Source organism: Catharus ustulatus, chromosome 1 (genome assembly GCF_009819885.2).
Source record: "Catharus ustulatus isolate bCatUst1 chromosome 1, bCatUst1.pri.v2, whole genome shotgun sequence".
In the NCBI taxonomy this organism is placed as follows: Eukaryota; Metazoa; Chordata; class Aves; order Passeriformes; family Turdidae; genus Catharus; species Catharus ustulatus.
Genome location: NC_046221.1, coordinates 33,908,167 through 33,933,859, shown reverse-complemented (window position 1 = coordinate 33,933,859; position 25,693 = coordinate 33,908,167). Strand labels below are relative to the sequence as shown.

Sequence of the window (25,693 nt, the reverse complement as noted above, 5' to 3'; positions counted from 1 at the left end):
ATTTAAACCAGCCAAGCTACCAAAATTGCTAAACTTTAGGTGTATGTTAAAATACCTGGTGCCTAGCAAAGTAAGAATGACTGAAAGCTGTCTTATTCTGTCTAGACAGAACAAAAAAAATACAAAAAGTGCAAGTGGGCAAAGGTGTGCAACCTAGAAATTTGATCAGAGAAAGGAGGCTTCCTTTAGGAAATGAAAAGTGCTTTTGACTGCCTGTGAAGGTACAACATTTTGCACATTATGTTTTAGAACTGACAAAAAGGAATGTTATGTGATCTTTCCTTAGTCTCAGGAAATGTCACAGGCAAGAGCAAAAATAAGGAGAGGGGAAAAAACCCAACAAAAAGTAATACAGTTAAAGCAAGTATCAAATTTAAAGGTCAGGTATCTGGTTCATCACTGTGCTACTTCAGCTGATGCCTATAGAGCACTGCAAGTAGCAGCACAGCATCAAATTTGAGTGACAAAGTGGTGAATAACCGTTAGTACTGAGTTTAATGTCACACTGAATTAAAGGAAGATATTTTCACTTGAATATTGAGTAAAGCAGTACAAAGGCTAGTTTTTATAAAGAAGAATTTTACTGCATGAGCGGGCTTGTGCTATTAACAACTGTTGTTGTAATATGAGAAATAAGTGATGAGAGTTTATAGAGTGGTAAAGTTACTGTGAGAATATGGGGTGGAGAAATATTGGGAACAGAGGGCAGTATAGGAGGAAAAAAATTTAATGCAGCTTGCAAGTATTAAATATTTCTCTTTACATCAGGACATCAGGAGCAGTGGCTTATTGCTTGCACAAGCATTCTGATACTTACTGTAGATACACTGTAATTCATGGGATAGACTGACAGGAAATACAAAATAATAGATTTTCTGTTTTATCACTAGAGTGAGTTTAGAATAACTCCTGTTAGCACCATGACCTTACTCTGGAATTACAACTGTTTAAGTGAGAGCTAAGTTTAACCCACGTATTATAGTGACATCTGGGGTTAAGCTGGGTACAGTATGGGAGACAGAGAGTGTTGCTCTTGCTGGATTAGGCAATAGCCTGAGACTAATTAGTACTTTTATCTTCTTTTTTTTTCTTTTTTTTTTTTTACCAACTAGAGAATGTTCAGTGAATAACTGGGTGCCTGTGGAAAAAACGCTCAGTAAGAGATTTGTGAAATGAGAAACAAAAAAAAAAAAAGTAAAAGTTGTTTTAAGCCATGTAGATGGTTAAGAAATTAAATTCATAGTGAAAAATATCAATTTGACTTGAAAGTAAAGTTGCCCAAGGAACAGCAGGTGTTACACATCTTAAGAGCTGGTCCTGGTCAGTTGTTAGTTGTGTTCACCTAGAAGGGAGAAGTCAAGTTGAGGAGGAGTGGCTGCTTTCACATTGTGCTTTTTGTATTTACTGTTGCATTTTAATAGTCTGAATTGTTTATTTGCTCACAGTCCTTGCTTTGCTAGTTTGGTGGTTGCCCTAATTCATGCAATGCTATTGCCCAAAGCTGATGAAATGCAGTACATGTGGTTAGAGTTTCACACCAGAAACACCTGGGGTGTCACTGCTGCAGTAGTAGGGATTGCTGGATGGAATTTCCTGGCTTGATTTCTTCACCCCTGGCCCACTTAGAGATGCTGATCACTATCTCCTCCCTCGTACTCAGGGTTTTGTGGTTATTTACTGTACAGAAACTTTTGGCTTTTTGTTGTGTTTTTGAGTTTTTTGAAAATTTTTGTCTCTGTCAAATTGTGTTTTTTGTTAATCTGTCAAGAGGTCCTAAGGGTAAATCTAATTATCACTTTAGACACAATATACAAAGTATATAGCTGGATTTTCACTCAAAATCCCAGGCCTTTTAAAGTAAGTGTTTCCTATTTCTTTCAAGGTTTCTTAGGTCTGAGAACCTTTATTAATCTCACTGCCTCCCCCTTCAGGACACAACTGCAAAGGGAAAACTAATGTTCAAATTGTAAATGCCTTTTGGGAATGAAATAGAAAACAAAACAAAAGAAGCCAAACCAAAATGACTGTTCAAGTGTTCATATGTTAATCTTTTTCCCTCCCCCCTCCTTTCATGTCTTTCTATTAGGTCAGTCACCACCCACCCATTTCTGCATGCCATGCTGAATCTGTGAATTTTGCTTTTTGGCAAGGTAACTCTTCAGTCTATAATTTACTTTTAAAGCCTTCATAATGTTTTCATTGTATGTTTAGCACAAAATATCCAGAAATTAGGAAAAGTTGAAACTCCTTGCTTAAATTTGTATTAGAATGGTTTTATGAAATGTTAGCCTATACTAACTTGCATGCTTTTTACTTGGATCTTCTGCTGTTATAAAAGTTCTCAAGATATTTTGCTTTGTTTGGAATTTTTTCATGTAAAATTAATTGATTATTATTTTCATGTACAAATATCTGCTCTTCTTTAAAATCAGGTTTGTTTGGGGTTTTAGAGAGGGTATGTTGTTCTTTAGTAAAGAATTGTATGTCAAACTGTTTATGAAGCAAACAAGCTCCAAGACAGCATGAAAGAACTACAAGTTAAATCCTGAAACTTGGCAAATCTTGTAAACCTGTTCTGAAACCAATTTTCAAAAATGAGCACAGCAGCAAGGATAAATATATTTACCTTCTCTTTCTCTGCTGGCACTATCACAATATGTAAGATTTTGTGCTATTCGATTACTATTTTTTTTTTCAGAAGATGTGTGTTGGAGCTTTGTTTGCTGTGTACTGCTAGTGAAGCTGTCAGCCAGTAACAGTACCTGCCTGGTTAGATAATTCTGGAGTGTACACAAAACATAACCATAACTCACTTAAAATCCTTCACCCAGGGGTCTGTCAAATCACAAAGTAGCCATATTGTAATTTTTTTTTTCTAATTGACTCTGCTGACTTGATTAGAGTTATTACAGATGGAGCCACACTGAACAGATATTGGAACCCATTAGTCTGGGTTTTATTATTATTACTTTGTAAATAAATACAGGGACACAAGAATCCTTTTGTTCATAGCCCAAAAGCTAAGATGATAAAAAATTTATTCATTTTTTATACAGTAACTTGAATACTGTAAAAATAAGACTAGATAGCAGTCTGTCTTAATAAAAATAGATGAATGATTTGTTTAACAGATCTTGACAACTGTTACCACTCAAATATTTTAACACTTCCGTTTAGAGAATGAAGTTCTTCTAATGAGAGCTGAAAATCTTATTAAAGTGAGAGTCTGAGATTTGGTCTTGATGAGCACAGGACATTCAATCAGGGTGCAGCAGGGCTTGGGGTTTTTTGTTTGCTTTGTTTTTAAATATGGCTAACTGAGCTTGTGGGAGGGCTAGACAATTATTTTTTTCCATTGTAAATGCAATTTTTAAATGCTGTGGCCTCTTGTAATGAGGCTCTATTAACTTAAATGGAAAGATTAACACCAATTTAATCATAAAGGCAGCTTGTCAGTTCTCTCTGGGTGCAAAGACCCTTTCACTTACTGTGTCACCTTCTCAGCTGAAAAGGAGACAGCAAGAGTAGTGCTGTCATCCCACCAGACACTGACCTTGGTTTGTGTATTCCATCACCACAAAATCTCCTGATCATGTCTAGTGAAGCAGAAGACTGGGCTCTGACAGGACCCATAGTTTGGAAATAGCTTTCCATGACTTACGAAGCTGGCTCTGCTTTTGCAGAGGAGTGTCGACACATGAGCAGTGGAAATGAAGGAAGTTTCAGCTATTACAGCATCTGTGCCTGAATTAGTGTGAACATAGCTTTGAAATAACACTTTGCTTTTTCTCTTCCATCCTAAAATTATTGCGTGATCAAGTTGCACACTGGCTCCCAAGATGTTTCCCACATGCTGATCTCTGTGGGACAATTTTGCCATTTGTGAGAGCACAGAATTTGGCACAATCTGGTGGTGCATTTTCACGGTTAAACTCAGTAGGGTGTACCTTTGCCCTTTCCCTTCCATGCCACTGCAGAAGAGAGAAAGCCAGGACAGAATTTGCCTCAACATCATCATACTGGAAATAGCTTTGGAGCATTCGTGCAGTGTAGGAATCACAAGAGAATCACTGTCACTGAAGATGCTGACCCAGCACCAGCATTCAAAACAAAAAAAAAAAACCCCAAAGGTCCTTTTCTCACATGATAAGTAACTTTTTTGCATGCAGAATTTTCCTCTATATCCCATTCTAGACTTTGCAATGATAGGCAGCTCAGTGTGGCTCATTCCTCACTTGCACATATATGCTCAGGAGGTACCTGAGAAATCTCTTAGCTGTGGTTTGAGCATCCATCTCACAACCATTGTAAGAGATTCCCCCCAGAATTGCACAGGAAATGGTGTTTTGTTTTCCTTCTGTTAGAACTAGCATCTTTTTGAGACCAGAGTTGATTTTTCCCCTTTTTCAGGTTGGGAAGGGAATGGTGTTCCTAGAGTCTAAAATAGGAAGGGGTGCAATTCCCCTGAATTCTGAAGTTACTATGAAAGTTACTGCCTGATTGTCTAGCCCAATTTAACTGTGCACCCCTTTTGCCATGCTCCTCCCTGCTTCTTTCTCTTCCAGGTGCTTTTGCTCAATAAATTTGGCTAAACTTGCATTGAGTTTTCTTATCTTTTTTAAATCTTTGAAGAAGTGGGTTGAGACTTGGACACGTCTTTCTATGATTCAAACAAGATTTCAAAAGAGTAGTTAAACTTACAGAGGGAGTTGAACTAAAACCCTCTGCCATTTTGTTCCCTTTGAGACCTTCTTTAGTCTCTTGACTGTGGATGTTCTTGTTATGTTTTTGTATTTGAAATTCTGCTTTTGTTTTTGAAAATGTCTGCATTCATTCACTAACAACTGAGTTGCAGACAAGTAAAGGCTGCCTATAGCATATTCATATTCCTTTATTTTGAAAAAGCTTTTCAGAGGACTGTTAAATATCTGTTACTTTGCTATTTAAATAACCAATATGATGATGAAAATCAAGCAAAGCAAACAGCAACAACAAACCCACCAACCAGTATTTGAAGGTCCCACAACATTCTTTGAATGCTTCAGTTACACTTTGTTATTTTGAATTTCCTGAAAATAAAGTAGAGCCTAGAAACAGCCTGATTCACCTACCTGTGACTAAACCTGTCCTTTTTTTTTGCTTCTTGTTCCAGATGTCAGATGGAAAAACAAATTCTGGGGGAAGTCCATGGAGATTGTTCCAGTTGGCACAACACATGTAACTCTTCCAGCGTAAGTGTTGCCCTTGGGCACTGCTGTTCATGCACAGGCACAGACGCTTGCACACACTGGAGCCACACTCATTCAGAGCACAGTGAGCTCTGCTCTGCCCTTTGGAAGGACTGGTGGCTATGATTTAATTTAAAGAGAAAAGGGGAGGAAGAAAGATCCCACCAAACCAAAACCAGCAGCAGAAATCGGAAGCACTGACTTTCAGAGGTTATGAAAATCAAACAATGAAAAAAACCCAATCCCTCTTGTGTACCTTGAAAAAAGAAAAGTTGGTATTTTCATACTTCAGTTGAATTTCTACCTTAATGCATTTTAAACTCACAGGGAAAAACTGTAGGGTAAAGGAAGCTATGAATAGTTTTGCTTGATATGGGTTTGGGGGAAGAGGTGGTGTTGTTCCTGTCTTTTGTGACTATATTTGTCAGGACCCCGACACCATGGCGTGTTCTGGGCTGTAGGCAAGGCCAACAACCATCATCACTGCAGAAATAATTACTGTAAGTGATAAGTAGAACCAGTTACATAGCTGGTATTTATTATCCAAGGAAGCAGCCACTGTAATGAAGTGTTAAGTATAGCTGGTTTGTTTCCTTTTGTTTTTTTAAATAAAAATCTGCAGTTTCGATGTTATCTTCTCAGAGTGCCCATTATTGATGAGCAATTAAAATCCCTTAAAATTTGGCCTATATCCATCATGTTTGAAGAACCAGAGGTCTAAAGGTTGAGTGTTGTTCCAATTAAATCTGTTTTCCAGTGAGAGAGTACAAAATTAATTAATCCACCATCTGAAAAAGAAAAAACAACCAAAGAATTCAAGAACCTAGCACTCATAAAACCAAGCATGCCTTTTAAGTGGCTAAAATTGTAGTCTAGTAAGATAATATCCAAAAGGTAATGTATAAACCATGTTATGTTCATAGCACCTGCTCTAAGCTTTGGAGTGAAAGGTTTCTAGGATGTGAATGAGCACTCAGAGCCAAGATAATGAATATATTAGGGCCTATGATGGGCTGATGAACTGGGAAGCATTCTGAAACCATGTGCTAATTTATATCCTTGTGTATTTGATACAGAATTGAGTACCAAAAAGGTGCCAAGGCTATAGGGAAAAATAAGCATTAGTATTAAAGTTCATTTTGAAACAGATACATTTTTTTAGCATTTATGATAACACGATGTGTTATCTGACGGTAAGGGCAGAAAAACAAGTTACTGTGGGATAAATTTGCTGCATGTCTGCTAGTCTGTACAAACTGCCCTTGTGTGTGCCCTTACAAAGCAGCAAGTGAAAGCAAATGATTAAAGGGAGGTAGGGAAAGATTTAACAACTTCACAGGATGTATGTGAGACCCTTGCTGTGGGGAAACTGGTGCTTTGCAAGCTGATGTTTTATTTACCAGTAGTGAGTTGGCCATCCATACCCAGAACAAACTGTAGAATGTCTTCATGAGACTTTCCTTTCCTTGATGCTTTATATAGCTGTTTTATAAGAGCATCTACTTCTTTCATAAAAGGTAAAATGTTGTATTCCCTATTGGTATTTGTTTATCTTTCCCTGTCTGCTGTTTCCCAGTGTGAAACTGCATCTTGAACTACCTGATGAGAACTTTTGCTCTTGCCTAAAGCACACGTTAGGCTCAGCCTTGAGAGCTTGAGCCAAGCTTATTCTTGTCAGCACATGTTCCAATCACTCTGGTGGCCCATGGCCTTGTGTTTTCCATAGTTACTGTGTTACAAGCTTGGAATGACATCTCAGACTGTAGAAGATAGCAGAATGATTACTTGTGGAAACTTAAAACTGATTAGAAGGACAATTGAGAGAAAACTGAATTCAAGACCAAAGCATATAACAGAAGTGAAAAGGATTTTCTGGGAGGTGGGATTGTTGTCATTGGGTTTGTTTTTGACACGGTTAGGAACAAGATGATTAAGTATTCTAGTAAAAAAAAAAAAAATCATTTATTTGGTTTCTCTAATCAAGTTCTCTGCAATTTTTTTCTCAAATTTGAGCTCACTTGAACATGCCATGAGACTTGTCTTGTATTTTTCCTTACAGTTTTAAAGACCATTTTGCATGGAACAAAGTGACATCCTGCATCCATAACATTTTAAGTGGGCAAAGATGGATTGAACACTACGGAGAGATCATCATAAAAAATCTTAATGATGACACGTGCCACTGCAAACTGACTTTCATAAAGGTAACCACAGCAATGTTGGCACTGCCTTTTCTAACAGGCACAGCAGTGGGAGGATGCTCTCTGCTGAAGCTCAGCACTTCTGCTAGCAAGTTATAATTACCTGTGATTCCTTGAAAACTATAACTTTGAAGGAACTGCCACTCACTAGACAAAAAAGAGAAGCAACAGCTTTCTTGAGTGGTTCCACTGGAAATGGAGGAAATATGTGGAAAGGAATGTCATGGAAAATCTACTCTGGGTTTGATGAGAGACAAAGGCACAAGGTGTCTCCTGACAGTGGTTTATCACATGCCTCCCACTAGCCCACTGGCATATGCTATGGTTGCATTCATTCAACAGCTGTAGGACCAGTGCTTAAACAGGATGCTTCTCCTGATGCTCTTCTCTAGCCCTCTGCAGGTACTCAGAGGAGTTTAAGTAAGAGGTTGTGGCATTACTCAAAGCTTTTGCTTCAGTACAAGTACTGATACATATGACTTCCTCAGGAATTGTCCTTATAACTGAAATCAAATTCAGTTTTTTGCAATAGACGACTTTGTAGTAAAGGAAAATCAATGAAAATGTAAAGCAATGCCAAAATTTCTAACCTGAGAAATAGTTTTATAAATCATCCTAAGAGACTTACCTTAACCTGCATTTTCTGTACGTGATTGATGGAGAAAGGCTCTGCTTGACATAGAACAGACCACACAGATACAAGGGAAGTACTGCAGTGTAACCTGTGCAGCATGGCATGCTCCCCAGCTGTTTGGGATTCCTTTATTTGTTTTCTTGAATACTTTGTGCTTTCCAAGAAGCATTAAGGTGATTTTTTTTTCCAAATACTTACTTGAAAGTACTTTCATGTATTTTCAGTGCTGCACTGGATACTTAAAGTTCAAATACTAAAGACTGAGAGCCTGCAAATCTTACACCTTTAATATTGCAAACTGTTTGGAGATTAATGTATGAATTCCTTCTCTTCTGCAAATTTGGGAGAGATGTAGATAACCAAGTCAGGACTCAGGGTCAACTGTCTTTGGGCAAAATTCAAGCTGTGCTTCACCTCATAGTGCCCCTAAAAAAAGGCAAACAAAATAAATACAATTTTCTACATTAGTATTTTAAGAAGCTTACCATACTGAGAAGTTAGTATTTTAATGGTACTAACAGCAGTTTTTTGCATTTGATACTGTAATGCACACCTAAATAACCAGGTTTCATTGCTCTACAGCCTGGTGCTACTGGCATGGCAGAATGGCCTGCACTTGAGCTCTTATGCACCTTCTTTCCTCTTGTTCTTTTTAATTCTAGGCAAAGTATTGGAATCCAAATGCACATGAGATTGAAGGCAGTGTCATGGATAAATCTGGGAAAGTTGTGCATCGACTCTTTGGGAAGTGGCATGAAAGTTTATACTGTGGGACAACTTCATCTTCAAACTGCATATGGAGAGCAAGTTAGTGATCAGAATGGCTCATGTACACAAACTGAGCTCTTCTTGAATATAAGCTTACTGTTTTCATCTCTTTAGGCCCCAATTTCTTGTTATTTTTCTGTAGAATATTAGATTTTTGTCAAGCATTTAAAGGCTAGATCAGAAGAATATATCATTTAAATAATATGGGAACTTAATCCCATGGCTTCCTACATTTTCTCCATTCTCCCTCATTTTCATATTTGGGCATGAAGTGAGTATTGAGGACTCTAGCAGGAAGGGCAAAAAAAAGGAACAAACTTCTACTGCTTTGTGCAGAGAAGGGTTGTTTATTTCATGTGTTGAACACTGGAGGGGTAGCCCAAAAAGCTCAGTTCTGTGATGACAGTGATAGCTGAATTTCTCCCAAGATTGTGGGGTTTTGTCTACTGTGTTTTGAAAAAACATTATGATAATAGCATGGCCTTCATTACAGTTGTGCTGTGATTCAACTGAGAGAATAGAAATCTGTCTTGTTACAGTGCAATTATCAAGGGGGATGTTCTCTTTTGTCACATTATTAAAAACCTCTTGTTCCCCCCAGAACTGACACTGTGGATCAGGCATGAACAAATGACTTGAGGGAGCTTAAAATTTTCCTTCTTAATATAATAGCATTTAATTGGAATTCTGAATGTATCCTTTTCTTCTGTAGATCCAATGCCTAAAGATTATGAACAGTGGTATGGATTTACACAATTTGCACTGGAGTTAAATGAACTGGACCCACAAACTAGGTCATTCCTCCCATCCACTGATACACGTTTTAGGCCAGACCAAAGGTAAGAAGCTTGATAAGAAGCTTGAAGTCTGAAATATTTTCCTTAAATATTTCTTAATCTTCTGTACACTCACTTTACCCTGAACTCAGACTATTTTCTATGGATAACTGCAGTGTGTTTCTATTTTTACATTAATGTGCATCTGAAACAGATTTTGTAATCACTTATTCAGAGATAGTTTAGTCATTATGGAAGTGTGTCCTAAAATTGCCTATTGGATGCTTCTAGATAGCTGCCTTTCCAAGGATGTTAAAACTTCAGTACTTCAGGTACTGGATGTTGAACATACAGTATTTGAATAACCAGAAACTGAGACACTTGAAACTTCTTTCTGCAGTGAAATTTTTACTTTTGCAAATTTCTGAGTAGAAGAACCTAATATGACTGAGCTGATTACAAGAGTTAGTTTTCCTTAAGTGCTTTTTCACAGTGCAGTTGTCTGCAGAGGTAGCTGTTTACCTTTCAAACACTGTGAAAAGATTAGATTCTTCTTCAATTGTCTCATATCACTGCTGCTGCAGGTGTCTAGAAGAAGGGAATATTGAAGGAGCTGAAATACAAAAGCAGAGGATCGAGCAGCTACAGAGAGAACGACGGAAAGTGCTAGAAGAAAACAATCTAGAGCATCAGCCTAGATTTTTCAGGTACTAGATAACAATTAGCACATACTGTCACTTACTGAAATTCTTATTATAGATCTGACTCTAAATTGCTATGTGACAGGCTCCAGTTTTTTCCAGGGTTCCTCTATATATTTTGGTTTTGTACTTTGGAGATATAGAATACTCCAGACTTAGTTAAAACTCTGAATTATTTATTATTTTTTTATTAGTGCATCCCTGAATTTATTTTTTTTTGCCTTGATGGCAATTGATCTACATTTCTACATTTGAATTTGCCCAAGTGAATGTGGCATCTCTGATTCTTTGAAGCAAGTTGAAGTAGCTGGATTTAGCTCAATTACCTCTGCTGAAGTTCTGCTGAATTCAGTGGGATTGCTTGGTGTGGAAGTGTGCAGAGTTGGAGCCTTTTGCTTCCAAGGCTATTTTTGAACATTTCCCCCTATTTTACAGGGAGAGAATTATTGTTCTGAGGGCATTTTATCTCTTCCTGTTGTAAATCAGTTAAACAGGAGAGTTCAGGCATCGAAAGACAAAAAGGAATGCTAGCAAGGAATGTGGTCTTGTGCCTTCCAGCTTCTCTGTTCTCCTGCGGTGAAAGAGATGGAGCCAAGATGAATGTTGTATGGGCCTATAAGCAGATCTGGGATCCTGTTTTTTCTGGATATATCTGTATTATGCTTCTGAGGAACACTGGAATGTTTTAAATGGGTGCAAAAGGGAATGGCTTAGACTACTACATGTCTGTCTGGCTGGTGAGCTAACTCATCACATGCCAGTCACACCTACTAAAGGGAAGCAGGATAGAGGCAAAGTCCAATACTTTGTGATTGTATACTCACAGTGAAAATTGTGAATGAGGATTTGAATCCTTTCAATGAGGATTTGAAAGCTGAGATTTATCCTGTAGATTTAAATGACACAACAATGAATTTAATTACTACACAGCAAAAGTATTAGAGCAGATATGAGTTAATGCATTTAGCTCTTCAATAGTGATGTTCTCTGGTGAACATCAGATTGAGCTGCCTCTCCACGGCCCAGTGCAGACACACCCAAGCTGTACTGCCTTGTCTGCAGGCTGCAGTGAGCTGCACTGCTCCCGGTTCATGGGCTGGATTTGGTATCTGTGCATGGTGCTACACTGCATTATGGATATGGATGGAAAATATAAACTTACATTTGTTTAATCTTTGATAGGAAATCCAGTGATGACTCCTGGGTGAGCAATGGAACCTACATGGACCTTAGAAAAGAACCTGGTTTTTCCAAACTGGACAATCCTGTCCTCTGGTAAAAGAGGAGCTAAGTGAAGATATTCTGTGCTGTATTTTTGGATCTGATTTAAAAGACACATATATATAAAAAATATAACTATATATCTATATCTATATATATATACACACATATATATATACACACTCACACAGAATGTGTGTGGTGTGTGCATATGTGCAAATGTTCATATCTCCAGAATTGTGCTTAATTTAGAATCTGATAATTTGTTTCCTTTACTCAACTACTGCAGTGATTGTTTGAATGTATAAATATCCTAACTTCTTTTTATAAAATATTTAATAAATAGTACTGAATGTTAACAGATGGAAAAGAGAGGAGCTTTTGCACTACTTTTTCAATGTGTAATAATGTCAGTTCTGAGTTAAATTATGCCTTACTGAATTGCATTGGAGACAGTAGCATCAGCATCTCCTAGCTGTGCTGAGGAATCAGAGTGCAAGCCTTAGTAACTCAAACTTCCAGAGGCAGGCTTCCAGAGCGCAATGAGTAGTTTAGCTGTCTCTGGGCTGGTATAAATTGCTAGAACAGATTATCAGCTGGTGCTGAAATCTGGCTGTGATCTTTTGCTGTCTATAGGAAAGATTTAAGTAAGCTTTTGTTTCTATTAACTTTCTTCTTAGCTTTATGGAAGAGGTAGTTCTGAGCTTACATTGGTGGTTCTACTGCCTTATACATAAACTTTACCCGATTAAATGTAGTGCTAGAAAGTCAGGAATCGCCAAAATTTTCCACTGGGAAAAATTTTCACTTTAAATTTATAGCCCCCAATAGGGCAAGAGGAGGAGATCATTTGTATATACTATGCTTGAACACTGACTAGATGAAGAAGCTCTCTCTTTTTCCAGTAAGTAAAACCTTATACAGAGCACGAAATCCTGTGCTTCCATAGTTTCATTTGTTTTTATTCACTTGAAAATTGCAACAGTAAGACTTTTTAAAAAGTTAGCAAATTGATTGTTTTAAGCTAGAAGTTTTTTCCTAGTATTTTGATATTTTCTACCTCTTAAGAAATAACATATTTAAGATCTTATATTTAAAAAATTACCATCTGCCTTATGGAGAAGTGTATGGAGTCTTTGATCTTCCTCTGTCTGTTAAGTTCAGATAAATATTTAAATGTCTTGCACTAAATCAATTACATCCCTTTCCTGTAATTTTGTACGTATGGCTCCATTTGTGAAGCTACTAAACCATAGGTCAGAAATTTAGCAGGGAACAAATGTAGCAGAAGCCTCTTTTGAATGAACATTATAGAGATGGGCAGTATTTCTGGGGTTTTTTCCATCAAATCACAATGCTATAGTCATTTATAGAACAACTTTCATTCCCACATATCTGCAACCCAAGCCTGATCCATGATTCTTCAAATCTGTTCTGTGTCTGCAGCTCTCTGGCAGCAGTGCAGTTTTCTACATGACAGATCTGCATCCTGTCACCACATCCTTTTCTTTTCTTTACATGCCACTGTAAAACACGAAACAAACCCAAATGCTGGCGTGTTAAGTTGGCTTATGACTGGAACAACTGGACATGGCATGGATAAAGTAGACTCCTAGGAGGACAGACTAATCGCTTAGAAAAGCTTGCACTTTACTGTAATTGTGCTGCATTGTTCTAGAGAAAATCTATTAAAAAATGGATCCATGTATTATATGTAACATGAAGGAAATACTATGAAGGTTTTAAATTTTAAACAAAATCTGTGGTGTCAGAATACATGTATATTTGAACTTTGTTTTCTGTTACCTTGAAGCCTCATTGTCTCAGAGGCAGATGAATACTTTTTCACCATTTTTCATTTTGCCCAGGATCTCTGCCTCACAATAATTTCCATAATTTATTACCAAAGAAGTTAGCATAATTATATCTAATTAATATGTCTTTGAAAAACTTGACTACCCTGCCAGCAGCTTGCAACAAGGCAAAGTTCACACTTATATGAAGACAGAATCTGGGCTTTGATTCCAAGGGAAATCTTAAACTTTGGGGGCTATTTGGCTTTTCAAGAAAAATGAGGTTCTTTTCATTACTTCTTCCCTTCCTGTCTTTTATCCTTGTATTAACTGTCAAAACCTGGTACAGAAATGAGTTGATAATTGCAATTATCCTTGATGTTGGTAATTACAATTTATACTAAAAATAAGGTTCATTTAAAAACAAAAGAGGGTAGAGGAAATAAAAGCTTTTAAGAAAAGGAGTAAAATTTGTGGAGGCTGCAGTAAGCTTGCTCATTGTCATATTAGGCAGCTACTGATCTGATTGCTGGGTTTGTATATTCTATGTCTGGAGGGGATTCCCCATGCAGGTATTAAACAAAACAAATCTCATATGGGGTATTTGAGTCATGATTTTTGAGAAATCAGATTTCCAGTGCCAAGTCTGGTTTCTCTAACGCTCCAAACTGTCCGAAATACATGGGATTAATGACAAGAAGCATTGGGCTGAGCAGTGCCTTATATAAAAACTTCTTCTTAAAAATTTCTGTATCAAGAAAGTAAACTCCAGAATTATAGCATTGTCTCCATAAAAATGCCTGAGAATAATCCAGGACATTTCTTAAATGCATGAAGCAAAATCATTGAACAAGTAATTGCTCCTTTTGTAAATCTGTATTACACACCTCCAAACAGTGTAACTAGTTGTGAATGATCCTCTGATCCCACATTTCCAACTGCAGTATAGTTTTCCCTGCTTACTTTTGTATGAAACAATTGGGTTTACTTGTTAAACTTCTGTTAATTGTATATTAGAAGTGGAAGAAATTTGTCTTGATGTTAGTTCTGTGTATTTCTGCATGTAAATATATTCAACATTCACAAACTTAATATATTCTATAAAGTTATTCTTGGAAAATATGAAATTTTGGTAATTTTCTTCTCCAAAACTTCAGTTGTGTTAATGTGCACAAAATTTATACTAGCTTTCTGCAGTATAGCTGAGGCAATTGTTATTTTTAATAACTGACACTGAGGGACTTTTTACTCACTATTTCTACCCTGAGTGGTAAAAATGAATCTATCAGACAACTTAACTGCTTCCTTTCCTACACAGCTGTGATCCCCAAGGTGTGTTAACTCAGTGGATCAGTCTTAAAATTTCCTGATGACCCTTGTCTGCTGTTATAGCTCTCTTATTTAATGGCTTTATAAACATTGCTTAATATGATTTTGGAGGCCAGTTTGAGAAGCACTCATGCAGCTCTGCCTTTGTGTATCTCTTCATAAAGTAAAACCCTCACTATAAACTTCCATCAAGGTGATGGAGCAGCTCAGGCCTTTGGATGTTGAAACCCTGCTTCATTTTTCAAGTTGTAAAACATAGAAAGAAAAAAAATTCCAGGTAAATATTGTACGCAGGAGCAGAAACCCACAGCTCTACTTTCAGATTTGCAGGCTTGATGTTTAGTTTCTGATTTTGTGTAAATTTGGGATTGCAAAACAGTATCACTTGTTCAGGAGGCAACTCTGGGTAACATAAAGTGCCCTTTGGACCAAGTGGAACTGCAGTGCACCATTAATCACTGCATTCCTTTCTGGATCTCTATTCTCTGAGATATGCTTGTTGTGATAGTTTGCCAGCACTGAACTACGTCTTTTAGATAATTTTTGAAATACAGATCTAGCAGTCTGTACTTAGGTTCTTTATGCAGAGCTTGGAAAGTTAGATGCCTGGAAGAAAGACCAAAACCAGCCCAAATTTTGACAAGGAAACACCCTGGAGATCTGTTCTTCCACCAACCAGTTTTCTTTGAAGGACTGGAAACAGGATTGCCGCTTTCTTTTAAAATCTGGCCCCTGAAGGACATAATACTTGCAAAGCAGTCACCTTATTTCCTGGTAGCTTAGTGTTGAATCCACATCACTGTACAGAAAGAGCAACAACTCATGGGACCAGAACAAGGGCCCAACCAGGGACAGCTTTCACATTGCACAGCGGTCCAGTGCTGGTCTCAAAACTAACAGTGCCCCCCCAAAAAAGCCCAACCTAACAAAGACCTCACCTCTTTCCATGTCCCCCACTTTCCCCTCAGCTGTTTACAGTCCTGTTCAGGTTTTCTATGTGGTCCCTTATTCTGTGTCCCATTTTTCTCTTTATTAAAAAAACTTGATGAATAGGAAAACAGTCCATTCTAACAAATGATAAATCATACCTAGAGGCTGTAGTTAAATTCTCTTCTCCATAAATTCCTTCTGTGTCTTTTCCTTGACTGTGAACAAGACTTTCTTACACTCTGGAGTCAGACCTGATAAGGGTAGTGTGCCATGGAAATATGCACCTGTATCTGCTCAGCAGATCCTAATTATGAATGTCCTTGCATCTGCTTTTTGTGTAAATCTCTTGTGTTGTCTCTCCAAATGACCAACTTGGCAGAGCAGGAAACTTTCAGCACATCTCACTTTGTTCAGTATGGCTTCTTTTTTGGGTAAAACTCATGCAGAGGGGGCAAGCTGAAGAGTACAGTAATTTCATGGCCATAAGGCGCACTGGACTATAAGGCACACCCCCTGGAAGTCGGCAAATTTCGCAACTCTGTAGATCATATAAGGCGCACTGGACTATAAGGCGCACTCTTTTTTGCCACAAAGGTCCGTGCCGCGTGCAACAAAGTAACAAATTAGTAACGGAATCCCGCGATCATGGAGTTTACTGGCATGTGCTTAAATTGGAAACGTTTTAACAGATTGGTTTAAACGCAGCCCCAAGCACCCTCCCCATGTGCAGGGCCCGGCACTCCCACCCGGCCCCAGCTGGCGAGGCGGGGCTCGCAGCTGCCGCGGTTCAGGGTGGCCACAGCTCACACCTCAGGGTTGCTGTGGTTCAAGATGGCTCGGGACTGTCCGCGGCTCAGGGCGGCACGGCGCTGCCTGCTCCCTCTCTCCCTGTGTGGCTGCTGCTGGCTGGGGGCTGGGCGGTCCTGCCCCCCCTCGCGGCAGGGCTCACGGCTCGCACTTTTTTTTTTGCAGGGAGGAGCTGAGCCACGTGCAACAAAGTAACGAATTACTGGCAGTTTGCAAACATTTTTCACAGACTGGCATAGGCTTTAAACACAGCCTCAGGCACCCGCCACGGGCCCCTGCACTCCCGCCCGCCCCCGGCACCGGCTGGCGCAGCTCGCAGCTCCTGGCTCCCACTGCACGGCCGTGGGTCCTGGCTTCCCCTGCCCGGCGGCCGCAGCTGCCACGGGCCCAGGCACTCCCGCCCGGCGCTGGCTGGTGCAGCGCGGCTTGCAGCTCGGCCACCATGGCCGCTGGCGGCTCCTTGTTCCCCCCGGGCCACGGCCGCCACCACTGCCGCCTAGCGACTCCTCGTTCCCCTTGTGCCCGGGCCGTGGCCGCCACCACCCGGCGGCTTCTTGTTCCCCCCGTGCCGGAGCCGGGGGCAGCTCCCTCCCTCCCTGCGCGGCTCCTGCCAGCCGTGGCCGCCTGCTCCCGCCCCTGCTCGCGACTCGGCGCTCCCGTGGCACTGCCCCCACATTGCGGCTCACACTTCCGGGTTTGCGAATTTGCCAACTTTGTCCATTATATAAGGTGCACCGGACTATAAGGCGCACTTCCGGGTTCGGGGGAAAATTTTAGTCAAAAGGGTGCGCCTTATAGTCGTGAAATTACTGTAGTGCAAAGCTTGGCCCATGGTGCATTTTAACAGAGAGAAGGATGACATCCAACTCATCCACATAACTGAACACATCTTGCAAGGGCTAGAATGAGATGGTGCTATTCAAAGGAGTGACATTAAAATGAAAGGGGTTTTTTGATTGAGTGTGTTTTCATTCATGAATGATGCCTACAATAAATAAAATTCACAGGGTTCACTAACTCATCCTTTCTATTTCCTAGTTACTGGTGGGTGCAAGTTACTCCAGCAGCTGTGGGCTCATAAGAAACTGCACATTATCTGGCTTATCTTTTGAAACTTAGTAAATGCTGTAACTTAGCACCAAATGTATTACTCTACTGCTCAGTTCCTAGATATTGTTTTTGCTGCATCTTTTTGAAAGCAATAAGAGAAATTTTTCATGTAAGTAGTTGCCATATGCTAAAGAATTATTTTAAATTATTCTTCTTTTTTTAATGTAAATTGTGGATTTGGTGTTTTTAATGTGTAAAAAAAAACTGTATTAAAGCTTATGAGAATGTTTGGGATGTTGATCTACAAGAGGTGATGATGTCCATCAGCTCCACACATTGGAGATGGCTGCCATGCCTGAGAATCTGAAAATTTTTGTGTTAACAGTTCCAGTTGCTAGTTCCAGTATTGGGAAAACATCCCACATATATGAGGTATTATATAAACAAAGCTGCTAAATGCTGAATTTGTTATTTGTTTTGATAGGGCATTAGTGATTTCAGAATGAGGAATGGTATCTTATGTATTAGAATTTTTGCTGACTTTCAGATATTTGAGAAGTTTCTCTGTAGTCAGGACCATCCCTGTTTTATGCTTCACTCCAAAAATTTGTAATAACATTGGAGTACCTTGATGCACAACTTGATTTATTATTTTTCTCTCTGTAACCAATTCAGTTGGATGCTAATAAATCATACTTGTAAAAGGTCATGGAGCACCCTGACTTTTTCCCAGGGGTTGTAAGCAACTTTCTTCAAAGGTTGTTAGTGGCAGCTGAAACAAATCTCACTGCTGTAGTGATCTGTGCTTTTTACACTCTGCAAAATGGCAAGTAGGAAGGAGCTTCCATCTGCTAAAACCCTTATTTATCACTCTTACAATCTGTCTGGTGGTTGTGCAATGTTCCAGTTGTACTGCTCTGCACAGCTCTGCTACAGGGCTGTTGTGCCAAGCACTGGGGCAGGAAAAGGGGTAAGCTGATGGAATGAATCCATTTACAGCTGGAAGTTTATTCTTAAAAGCAGGCAGATGTGCAGCATAAATATTATGCTTTAGTATGAGTGCAGAAAACACAAACTAAATGTTCTCCATAAAACAACTTTTTAAAACAAGGAAGCCTGGAATTTAGTGGATAAAATAAATAACTGGAAATAAATTATATAAGTGTGGTGGTTTTTCCCTTAGAGATGGTGATTCAGTATAGCTCTGCTAATCAGGTCTCAACTATGTCTCACAGTCCCACCATATGTGTATAAGATGCAATATAGATGGACTAGGATCTTGAAAAAGGTGGGAGCACAACGAGTGTAACTCCTGACCAACGTGAAATTCCTGGCTACAATTCTGCAGCACTTTGCAGCCTCAGTGTCTACAAAGATTTGGTGGGATGGAGCATGGAGCTTTCAGGAAGAGCTGGGAAAGCTGGGTCTATGAATTTGTTGCCATGCAAAATATCCTCAACTGTTGTACATGGCAGAATCCAAGGATAGGAGGATCCAGGAGGGAGGCCAAAAGAAATGCAGGCTATAGTGGGTAAGAATCAGCTCTTATTTTTTGAAATCCAGCCTTTTTGGTTCTATTGGGTTAAGAACTTTGGAACTTTCTCATCGTATTGGGGGCAATACTTCATTGCTGATTTATTTCATAGAGATCTGATATGGTTTAATTGGTATCTGAAATAACTAGCATTTAGTTCAAGTTGCTGGGAAAGTTCTGGTTTATAGAAGCAGTGGTATTGTTTTTCATAGTTATAAAAGGAAGACTGCAAGGAATGCTCATTATTGGTGCCCCACTCATGAGCACCCAGGGCACCAGGAATTTCTCTTACAGAAAAATTTCTCATGACTGCCCCTCAAGCTAATAACATGCCAAGTGCCCACAGTGTGGTTAGCGCTACCCAGACAAACCAGGCTGTTTCCCCTACAGAAGTGCAAGGTAAACTTGGCTCGTGTAGACCTTGCATCCAGTTTCTGTTTAAGTTGTTTGTCATTTACAGTAATCTCTATTTAAAAGTAATTTTACTTATTGCAGAATGATTCAAACCTTCATAGGATGAGGAAAAACACTGACAGCTGAGCAAGCTTGCTCTACATAGTAACCAACACATCTTGGCTTTTTTGTGTTGTTTTATGCCTCTGTTATATTATTTCTTTCATGTTGAAAATGTTGCTCTCTGTGCTTGGTTTATTGGTTTTTAATTTATGCCTCTCTGTTTTATGCTTAAGGATTTGTAGGGTTACACTCTATTTTTAAATGTGGTTAAAAGCTGGCCAGATACCAAATTCTGATGTATACTTATGAATTTGTATCTTTGCTTACTCTCTACCAAGGGAAATATTTGAAATTACTTTGTGCAAACTCTCATTTGAGGTAAATCAACACTGCTTACTGAGCTGAGTGTAACGGAGGCTTAAGTTAACTGAGAATTTGTCTCTCTGGGTTCACTGATGAAAGTTTTTACAGGCTCTGGAAACAGTAATAAATTCCTGGAACACAAGATGTTGTGTATGAACATCCACTGATGTCTCTGACTGTAATTTCACAGACTCCAGGAACTACTGTCTTCCTCTAAATACTAGGGTACTACTTCTCCTTGAGGATTTTGTGCACTGATATTGCTATTCTAGTAAAACCAGCTGTTAGAACTGAAAAGTACTTTATCTGCTTAGTGAACACTGTTTGTCTTTATTAAAACTTCTTGATAAAAATTGATTTCCAAAATTACAAATTCAATACTTTTCAGCTTATGTAAAAAAAAAGAAAAAGAAATAAAGGTTGCAGTAAGGCAGCTTTGAATTACTGCAGTACACACCTTGAAAAATCCTCTCCTCCTTAGGTTTTTATGAGGATATGTCTGCAATACCTAGATTGCTGCCTAAGGTAAGGAAGATTATCTAGATTTATTAATAGATGAGAACCTGTCTAATAGCTGAAAGAGATTTACAGCTTTGTTTATTGCTAGGTTTGTTATCATTTCGGCAATTGACTGAAGGCTGAAGATGGAGTGAAGTTGAGAGATCATCCAACTTGTATTCATTGTTTGCTACTTGCACATCAGTCAATGAAGCAAACCCTGTAAAGGCAATTAGAGCTCTATAGGTTTTTTTTGATGGAAAAATCAGTTTTTCTTATAGGGTTCAAGAATATCGCAACAAATTATGAAGTTTTTTGGGGGGTGGGGAGGATGGTGTGGAAATGTTTTACTAAGGACTTTGCCAAGGAGAACACTGCAAATAGGTCAATTAGGGCAAGCTTGGCTTCTTCTGAATTCTCTAGTTAGTAATGGATTGTAAGCCTAGCCTTTCCTTAACATGTCCCCTTTCATTTTGGAGACAGAGTAAAGCTTCAGTTAAAGTTGATGCAATGTAGAGAACTCTAGGATATAATATTCTCACCTTTTGTGAATATCAAGAACTGAAAAAGAGGGTGTGCCACATCACAGAAGAAAAAAAAAAAAAAGCCATAATAGGAGCTCCATTGTTCTTGATCTAGGTGCAAAGCTTCCTAAAGCTAATGCTCATCTGAATGCTCTGGTCCTGATACCAACATGAGTTGGTTGTTTGATATGATGGGAGAAAGGAATGAGAGGAAAGAGTCTATGTTGCAATATAATTGCCAGTATTGAAGTGTGCAGTCCTAGGAAAAAGGAGTAGCTGCAGTTCATGCTTTCCCAGTACTGGTTGCTCATTGCTTCCTTTCCTGACAATGCATCCTCTCAGGACACAGCTGATCTTCCTTCTCTTTTAGAAACCGTATTGCTCACACTGGCATGTTGGCATTGGTGAGGCTGGGCAGTAACTGTGGGAGAACCATGTAAGACCCATCTCAAGCTGACAGCAACTAGTTCTGCAAGAGAAGTACAATCCCATCTCCCAGTTGCAGAGAGTTGTCTCTTTGGCAATAAGAAAGCCATCCATCCAAGGGTACTTGCATCACCTGTTACAAATGCCATTCACCCAAATCAGTGCACTGTTCAGATAAACGATGGCAGTACAAGCAGTAAAGACACCAGTTTTAGTCCTGTGATAAAGCAAATAATTTACATTTTTAATTGTCAGAGAAGAGGCCAGCACTTTATTTCATGAGGTTGTTTTCCAGCATAGTGAAGACCTGGTCTGCATGTGGAACTGCAATATAACAAATAGTGTCAACAACCTGGAGTTGTGTGACTCTGTCTCGAGTCACCACCAGTACAAATTTGCAGGACATGACTGCTCTGTAGTGGTTCCCACTGTGTTCAGAAGGACAGCTGCAGCCTTTTCACAGAATCAGTCAGGTTGGAAGGGACCAAAGTGGGTCATCTGCTCAAGCAGGGTCATCCCAGAGCACAGGGCACAGGATTGCATCCAGACAGCTCCTGAATGTCTTTGGTGAGGGACACTCCACATTCCCTCTGGGCAACCTGTGTGGGGTCACTCACACAGTAAAGTTCTTCTTCCTTATGTTCAGGTGGAATTTCCTGTGCAGCAGTTTCTACCCACTGCCTCCCTTCAGATGCTGACAGACATTTGTGAGGGTCCCTCTCACTCATCTCTTCTCGAGGCTGAACAAGCTCAGCTCCCTCAGCCTTTCCTCATAAGAGAGATGCTCCAGCAGTTCCTTAATGATCTTTGCAGCCCTCTGCTGGGCTTGCTCCAGGAACTCTGTATCTCTCTCGTACTGAGAAGCCCAGATTGGGACACACTGCTTTTATATCTACCAATCTGTTTTGACCCATAGCACCCTCTTTATTGTACCTGCTGTCCTTTTGGGCAACCCTGTTGCATAATATAAAAAGAACTGTCATGCAATTACCAGCCCACACATGTTTTTGCTGAGCACTAGCCCTTGTTCCTTGTTACCAAAAGAACTGTGTTCCTTTTTCATCCTGTTCCCTTTCATGGGAAAAACCCAGGTATGTTCTTACCCCACTACCGATATGACATCAAAAAGCAAACACTTCTCATGATGAAATGAGGAGGAGTGATAGCAAGCTGAAAAATGAAGTGGCTTTGAGAAGAAACATGAGGCCTTCCTCTTGGGACACAACAAGGCTGAGTTGTCGCCCCTGTGGGAAATGGGATGAGGTTTTAACTTTAGTCCTCCTTTGTGGTGTGTGTTTCTACAGCAGAAGATACAGACAGCTCCTGGCAGCTCCTGCTGAAGAGCCCCTGGGAAGCTGCAGGAATTTTGACTCACTTGCAGGAGCAATGCAGCCTCATCACTCCTCAGGACACTCTTTAACCACTGACTTCTTTGCTCTTTGTGGTCTTCTCCTCAATGCATCTGGCACTTTTATGGGCCATGGATTGCTTCAAAGATTGCTAAACTAAAGTCTCTATCTCTAAAATTTTTACCTTTGTGGGCACATAAACTGCTTTTGTGGTTGTTGTTATTGAGAAACTCCTTTTAGATTGCCCTGGAACAGGAATTTCTGCTCTTGTTTCTGCAAGAGAGACTGTGCTGACAGCAGGTAATTAGAAGGGGGACTATGAAGTTGCAAAACAACTAGAAAAAAAAACAAAGAAGGCACAAAAACCAAAAGGGAGAGAGAAAGTTTGTTTTAAATCACAATAAAGCTATTGCTACAAATGTAGTTCATGACAACACGCATCTGGTGTTACTCAATGAAATATTAATGTTAGCTTCTGAACATTTTGCGAAGTTTGACTATGGCCATGCTCCAGTTCTGCAGCAGCACAACACAAATATCATCCAGATGGCTGCCCTGTGAGGGACTGCAATCACATACTGCCCATTCTTCAGAAAATTCTGCCCAAATCATTTGCAGGCAGATAGTGAGGTTTTTTGAGGATGCTTGTGCATACACGTTCAGAGGGTACAAAAGGAATTGCATGAAACAGAAGAAATCTGGATAGCTGATCAAAGAAAACTTACAGCCATCTTCTCTCTCTACAGGCAGCTTCAGCTGTGGGTTCTTTCCCAGGGATTTTTTAACTCCTGTTGATTTGCCAATATTGTCCTAAATCTTCTATATGTTCTTTAGATACGCTTTCCTTAGTTGTTCCATTCAGAGTAATTTTAAGGTTGTCTATAAACAGCAAAATCACTAGGAACTGCCCTAATCTTAGGGTGACATTTTTTACTAGTCTGAAAATGTAACAGTAAAATAATCATGAGTGGAAGTATAATTTATTAAAACTATGTATATTATATAAGTATTTACAGTACCCTAGCTGCCCATAGTAGTAGGCACTGTACAGCTCTGAATTGTGCCATGTGCTACTGTACAGTTAGATTTCAGAGCAGTGCCAGAAACCCTGACACAGAGTGCTTACGGTCCAAAAAGTGTACATGTGCAGAGATGCAAAGATGAAGGGCTTCATTTTTTCAAGGCATAGTGACAGGTATCCTCTATTTGCAATGTTTCATTGAGAAACAAAATCTTCTTATTTTTCATTTAAATACAGTTTGTCATTTTGACTTTGTAGCTCCTGTTCCAACGGGCCAAGAATTAAACAGAAAAAAATTTAAAAGCAGGAGAAGTAAGCTAAATTTCATTTTTTATTACTGACGCATTTTCTAGACTTTTGAAGTTTAATTTTGAAGTTTAGTGACATCTAATACTTTTTAAATAACTGTTTATATAGGACCTACATGAAAGTTGTTTGGGGCTCCTACACAATAGTTTGATAACCATTCCTTTTGGCTAATTTATGAGGAAGTTTTACTACTAAATAGCTTGAACACTGTAGCAGCCAGATGATTTTTGATAAAACATTAATGAAACCAGATGGTTTCTAATAAACTATTATAGGAAGGGTTTTGAGATGTGCAAGAAATTTTATCTATTCCTAAGTTTTCATTTATTATTCTTGTAAAAGAAAGTTCTGCCATCTAATCTACAATTTCAAGTTAGAAGCATCAAGTTTATGCAAATTCATGCAAGTTGTTCTCCACATTATTACTGGAGACATCATAGAATCATCACATGGTTGGACAGAGGGGAGCCCTGTGCCACAACCTGTTCACTACAGAAAGGCAGATGTGACACTAGTTTCTCCCATGCCAACATCAGTGCTGAAGGCACAGAGCTCTGACCGAGTTACAGCCAACAGGTTGTTCTGAACACATCTGCCTCCTGCTGCATCTCAGCATGGCACTCTCCAGTGGTCCTTCTAAGGGACTAGAAGGTCCAGAAGTGAACTCTGTTTTCCTCGTATTGGTCTGTAAAGGTAGCAGAGCTGAACCTGGCAATACAAGATAGCCTCTAAAGAGTGTCCAAACTCATCTTACAGCAAAATCTTCAGAAGGTTAAAGATGTCACCTTCCCATCTTCAAGAGCAGAATGGACAGAAGCTCACATGAACCGGTAGGGAAGCACAGCAGAACAGTTTTCTGGCTGCTTTGAATTCACACAGCCCCTCCTGGCTCATTGCACCATCTCCCACTCTCAGGACATGGTCCCTTGCTAAGCCTGTCACTTTGCTGCTGGCAGGGCTGGTGACAGCCGTAACAGCAGGAGAGGGAGAAAGCTGTTGTGTGCAACAGGAAATGTTTCAGAGGACAGAATGGTAGGAGCAAAAAGTACAGAGCATCCCAGCAAAACAGGGCATGAATTTCAATGTGAAAGAAAAATGAGGCTGGTTAGTTGATTTGAAAGGAATAGAGAAACAAACAAAAACTGCTGCTCAGATCTTTTATTCTTACAAAAGGAAGTGAAAGAAAAAAAAGAAATTAATTCTCTTGCTGGTGATTTGGCTTATGTTGCTGGACACCTTTAAAAAGATTTGCTACCCCAAATGTCCTTCTCTTCTAAATAGAAGCTCAAAACATCTTCACACTTTCTTCCCACTTCCTCCCCAGAACAGAGGCCAGCAGAGCCTTTTCCAGCCAGTGTGAGGGTTTTTAAAAGGCCTAGCATGCAGCACCAGAGACCTCTGGATGACCTCTGCACACCTCAATATACAGGCACAATTTTAGTGAGCACTTTACAGCCAGGCTGGATGCAGCCTGAAACAACACATTGATGACTACAAGGTATAATTTGCCATTAGTACTGCTGTTCATGCTGTGAGTGCATTTTTAAAAGTTTTTTAAGATAGAGATTAATAAAAAAAGCCGTTAAAGAAATTCCTCCTTGCAACAACATTTGGACTGACATCATAATGTCAATGGTTGGAAAAAATAAGGCCAGATTATGCCATCTTACAAAAAAAAATTAAATCTAATACCAAATGAATATAGGACACAAAAACCTTTTCTGTTTCTGGTAGGAATAACCATTCTGCAATGCTGACATCTTGTGGTGGCATGC

The 25,693-nt window shown here is 39.4% G+C and overlaps 1 protein-coding gene across 6 annotated transcripts in view; it reads left to right on the top strand.

The window, feature by feature from the left end:
- The window catches only part of OSBPL3 (oxysterol binding protein like 3), an 83,515-nt gene extending 69,101 nt beyond the window's left edge, over positions 1-14,414 (top strand). For all 6 annotated transcript variants that reach the window (XM_033068430.1, XM_033068411.1, XM_033068420.1 and 3 more), the window contains 7 exons: positions 2,087-2,150; positions 5,153-5,231; positions 7,288-7,432; positions 8,726-8,870; positions 9,544-9,670; positions 10,192-10,314; positions 11,491-14,414. In XM_033068430.1, the coding sequence (XP_032924321.1) occupies positions 2,087-2,150; positions 5,153-5,231; positions 7,288-7,432; positions 8,726-8,870; positions 9,544-9,670; positions 10,192-10,314; positions 11,491-11,587 (780 nt within the window). In that variant the 3' untranslated portion in view covers positions 11,588-14,414. The remainder of the gene's footprint in view (positions 1-2,086; positions 2,151-5,152; positions 5,232-7,287; positions 7,433-8,725; positions 8,871-9,543; positions 9,671-10,191; positions 10,315-11,490) is intronic.
- Positions 14,415-25,693: the final 11,279 nt, after the last annotated feature.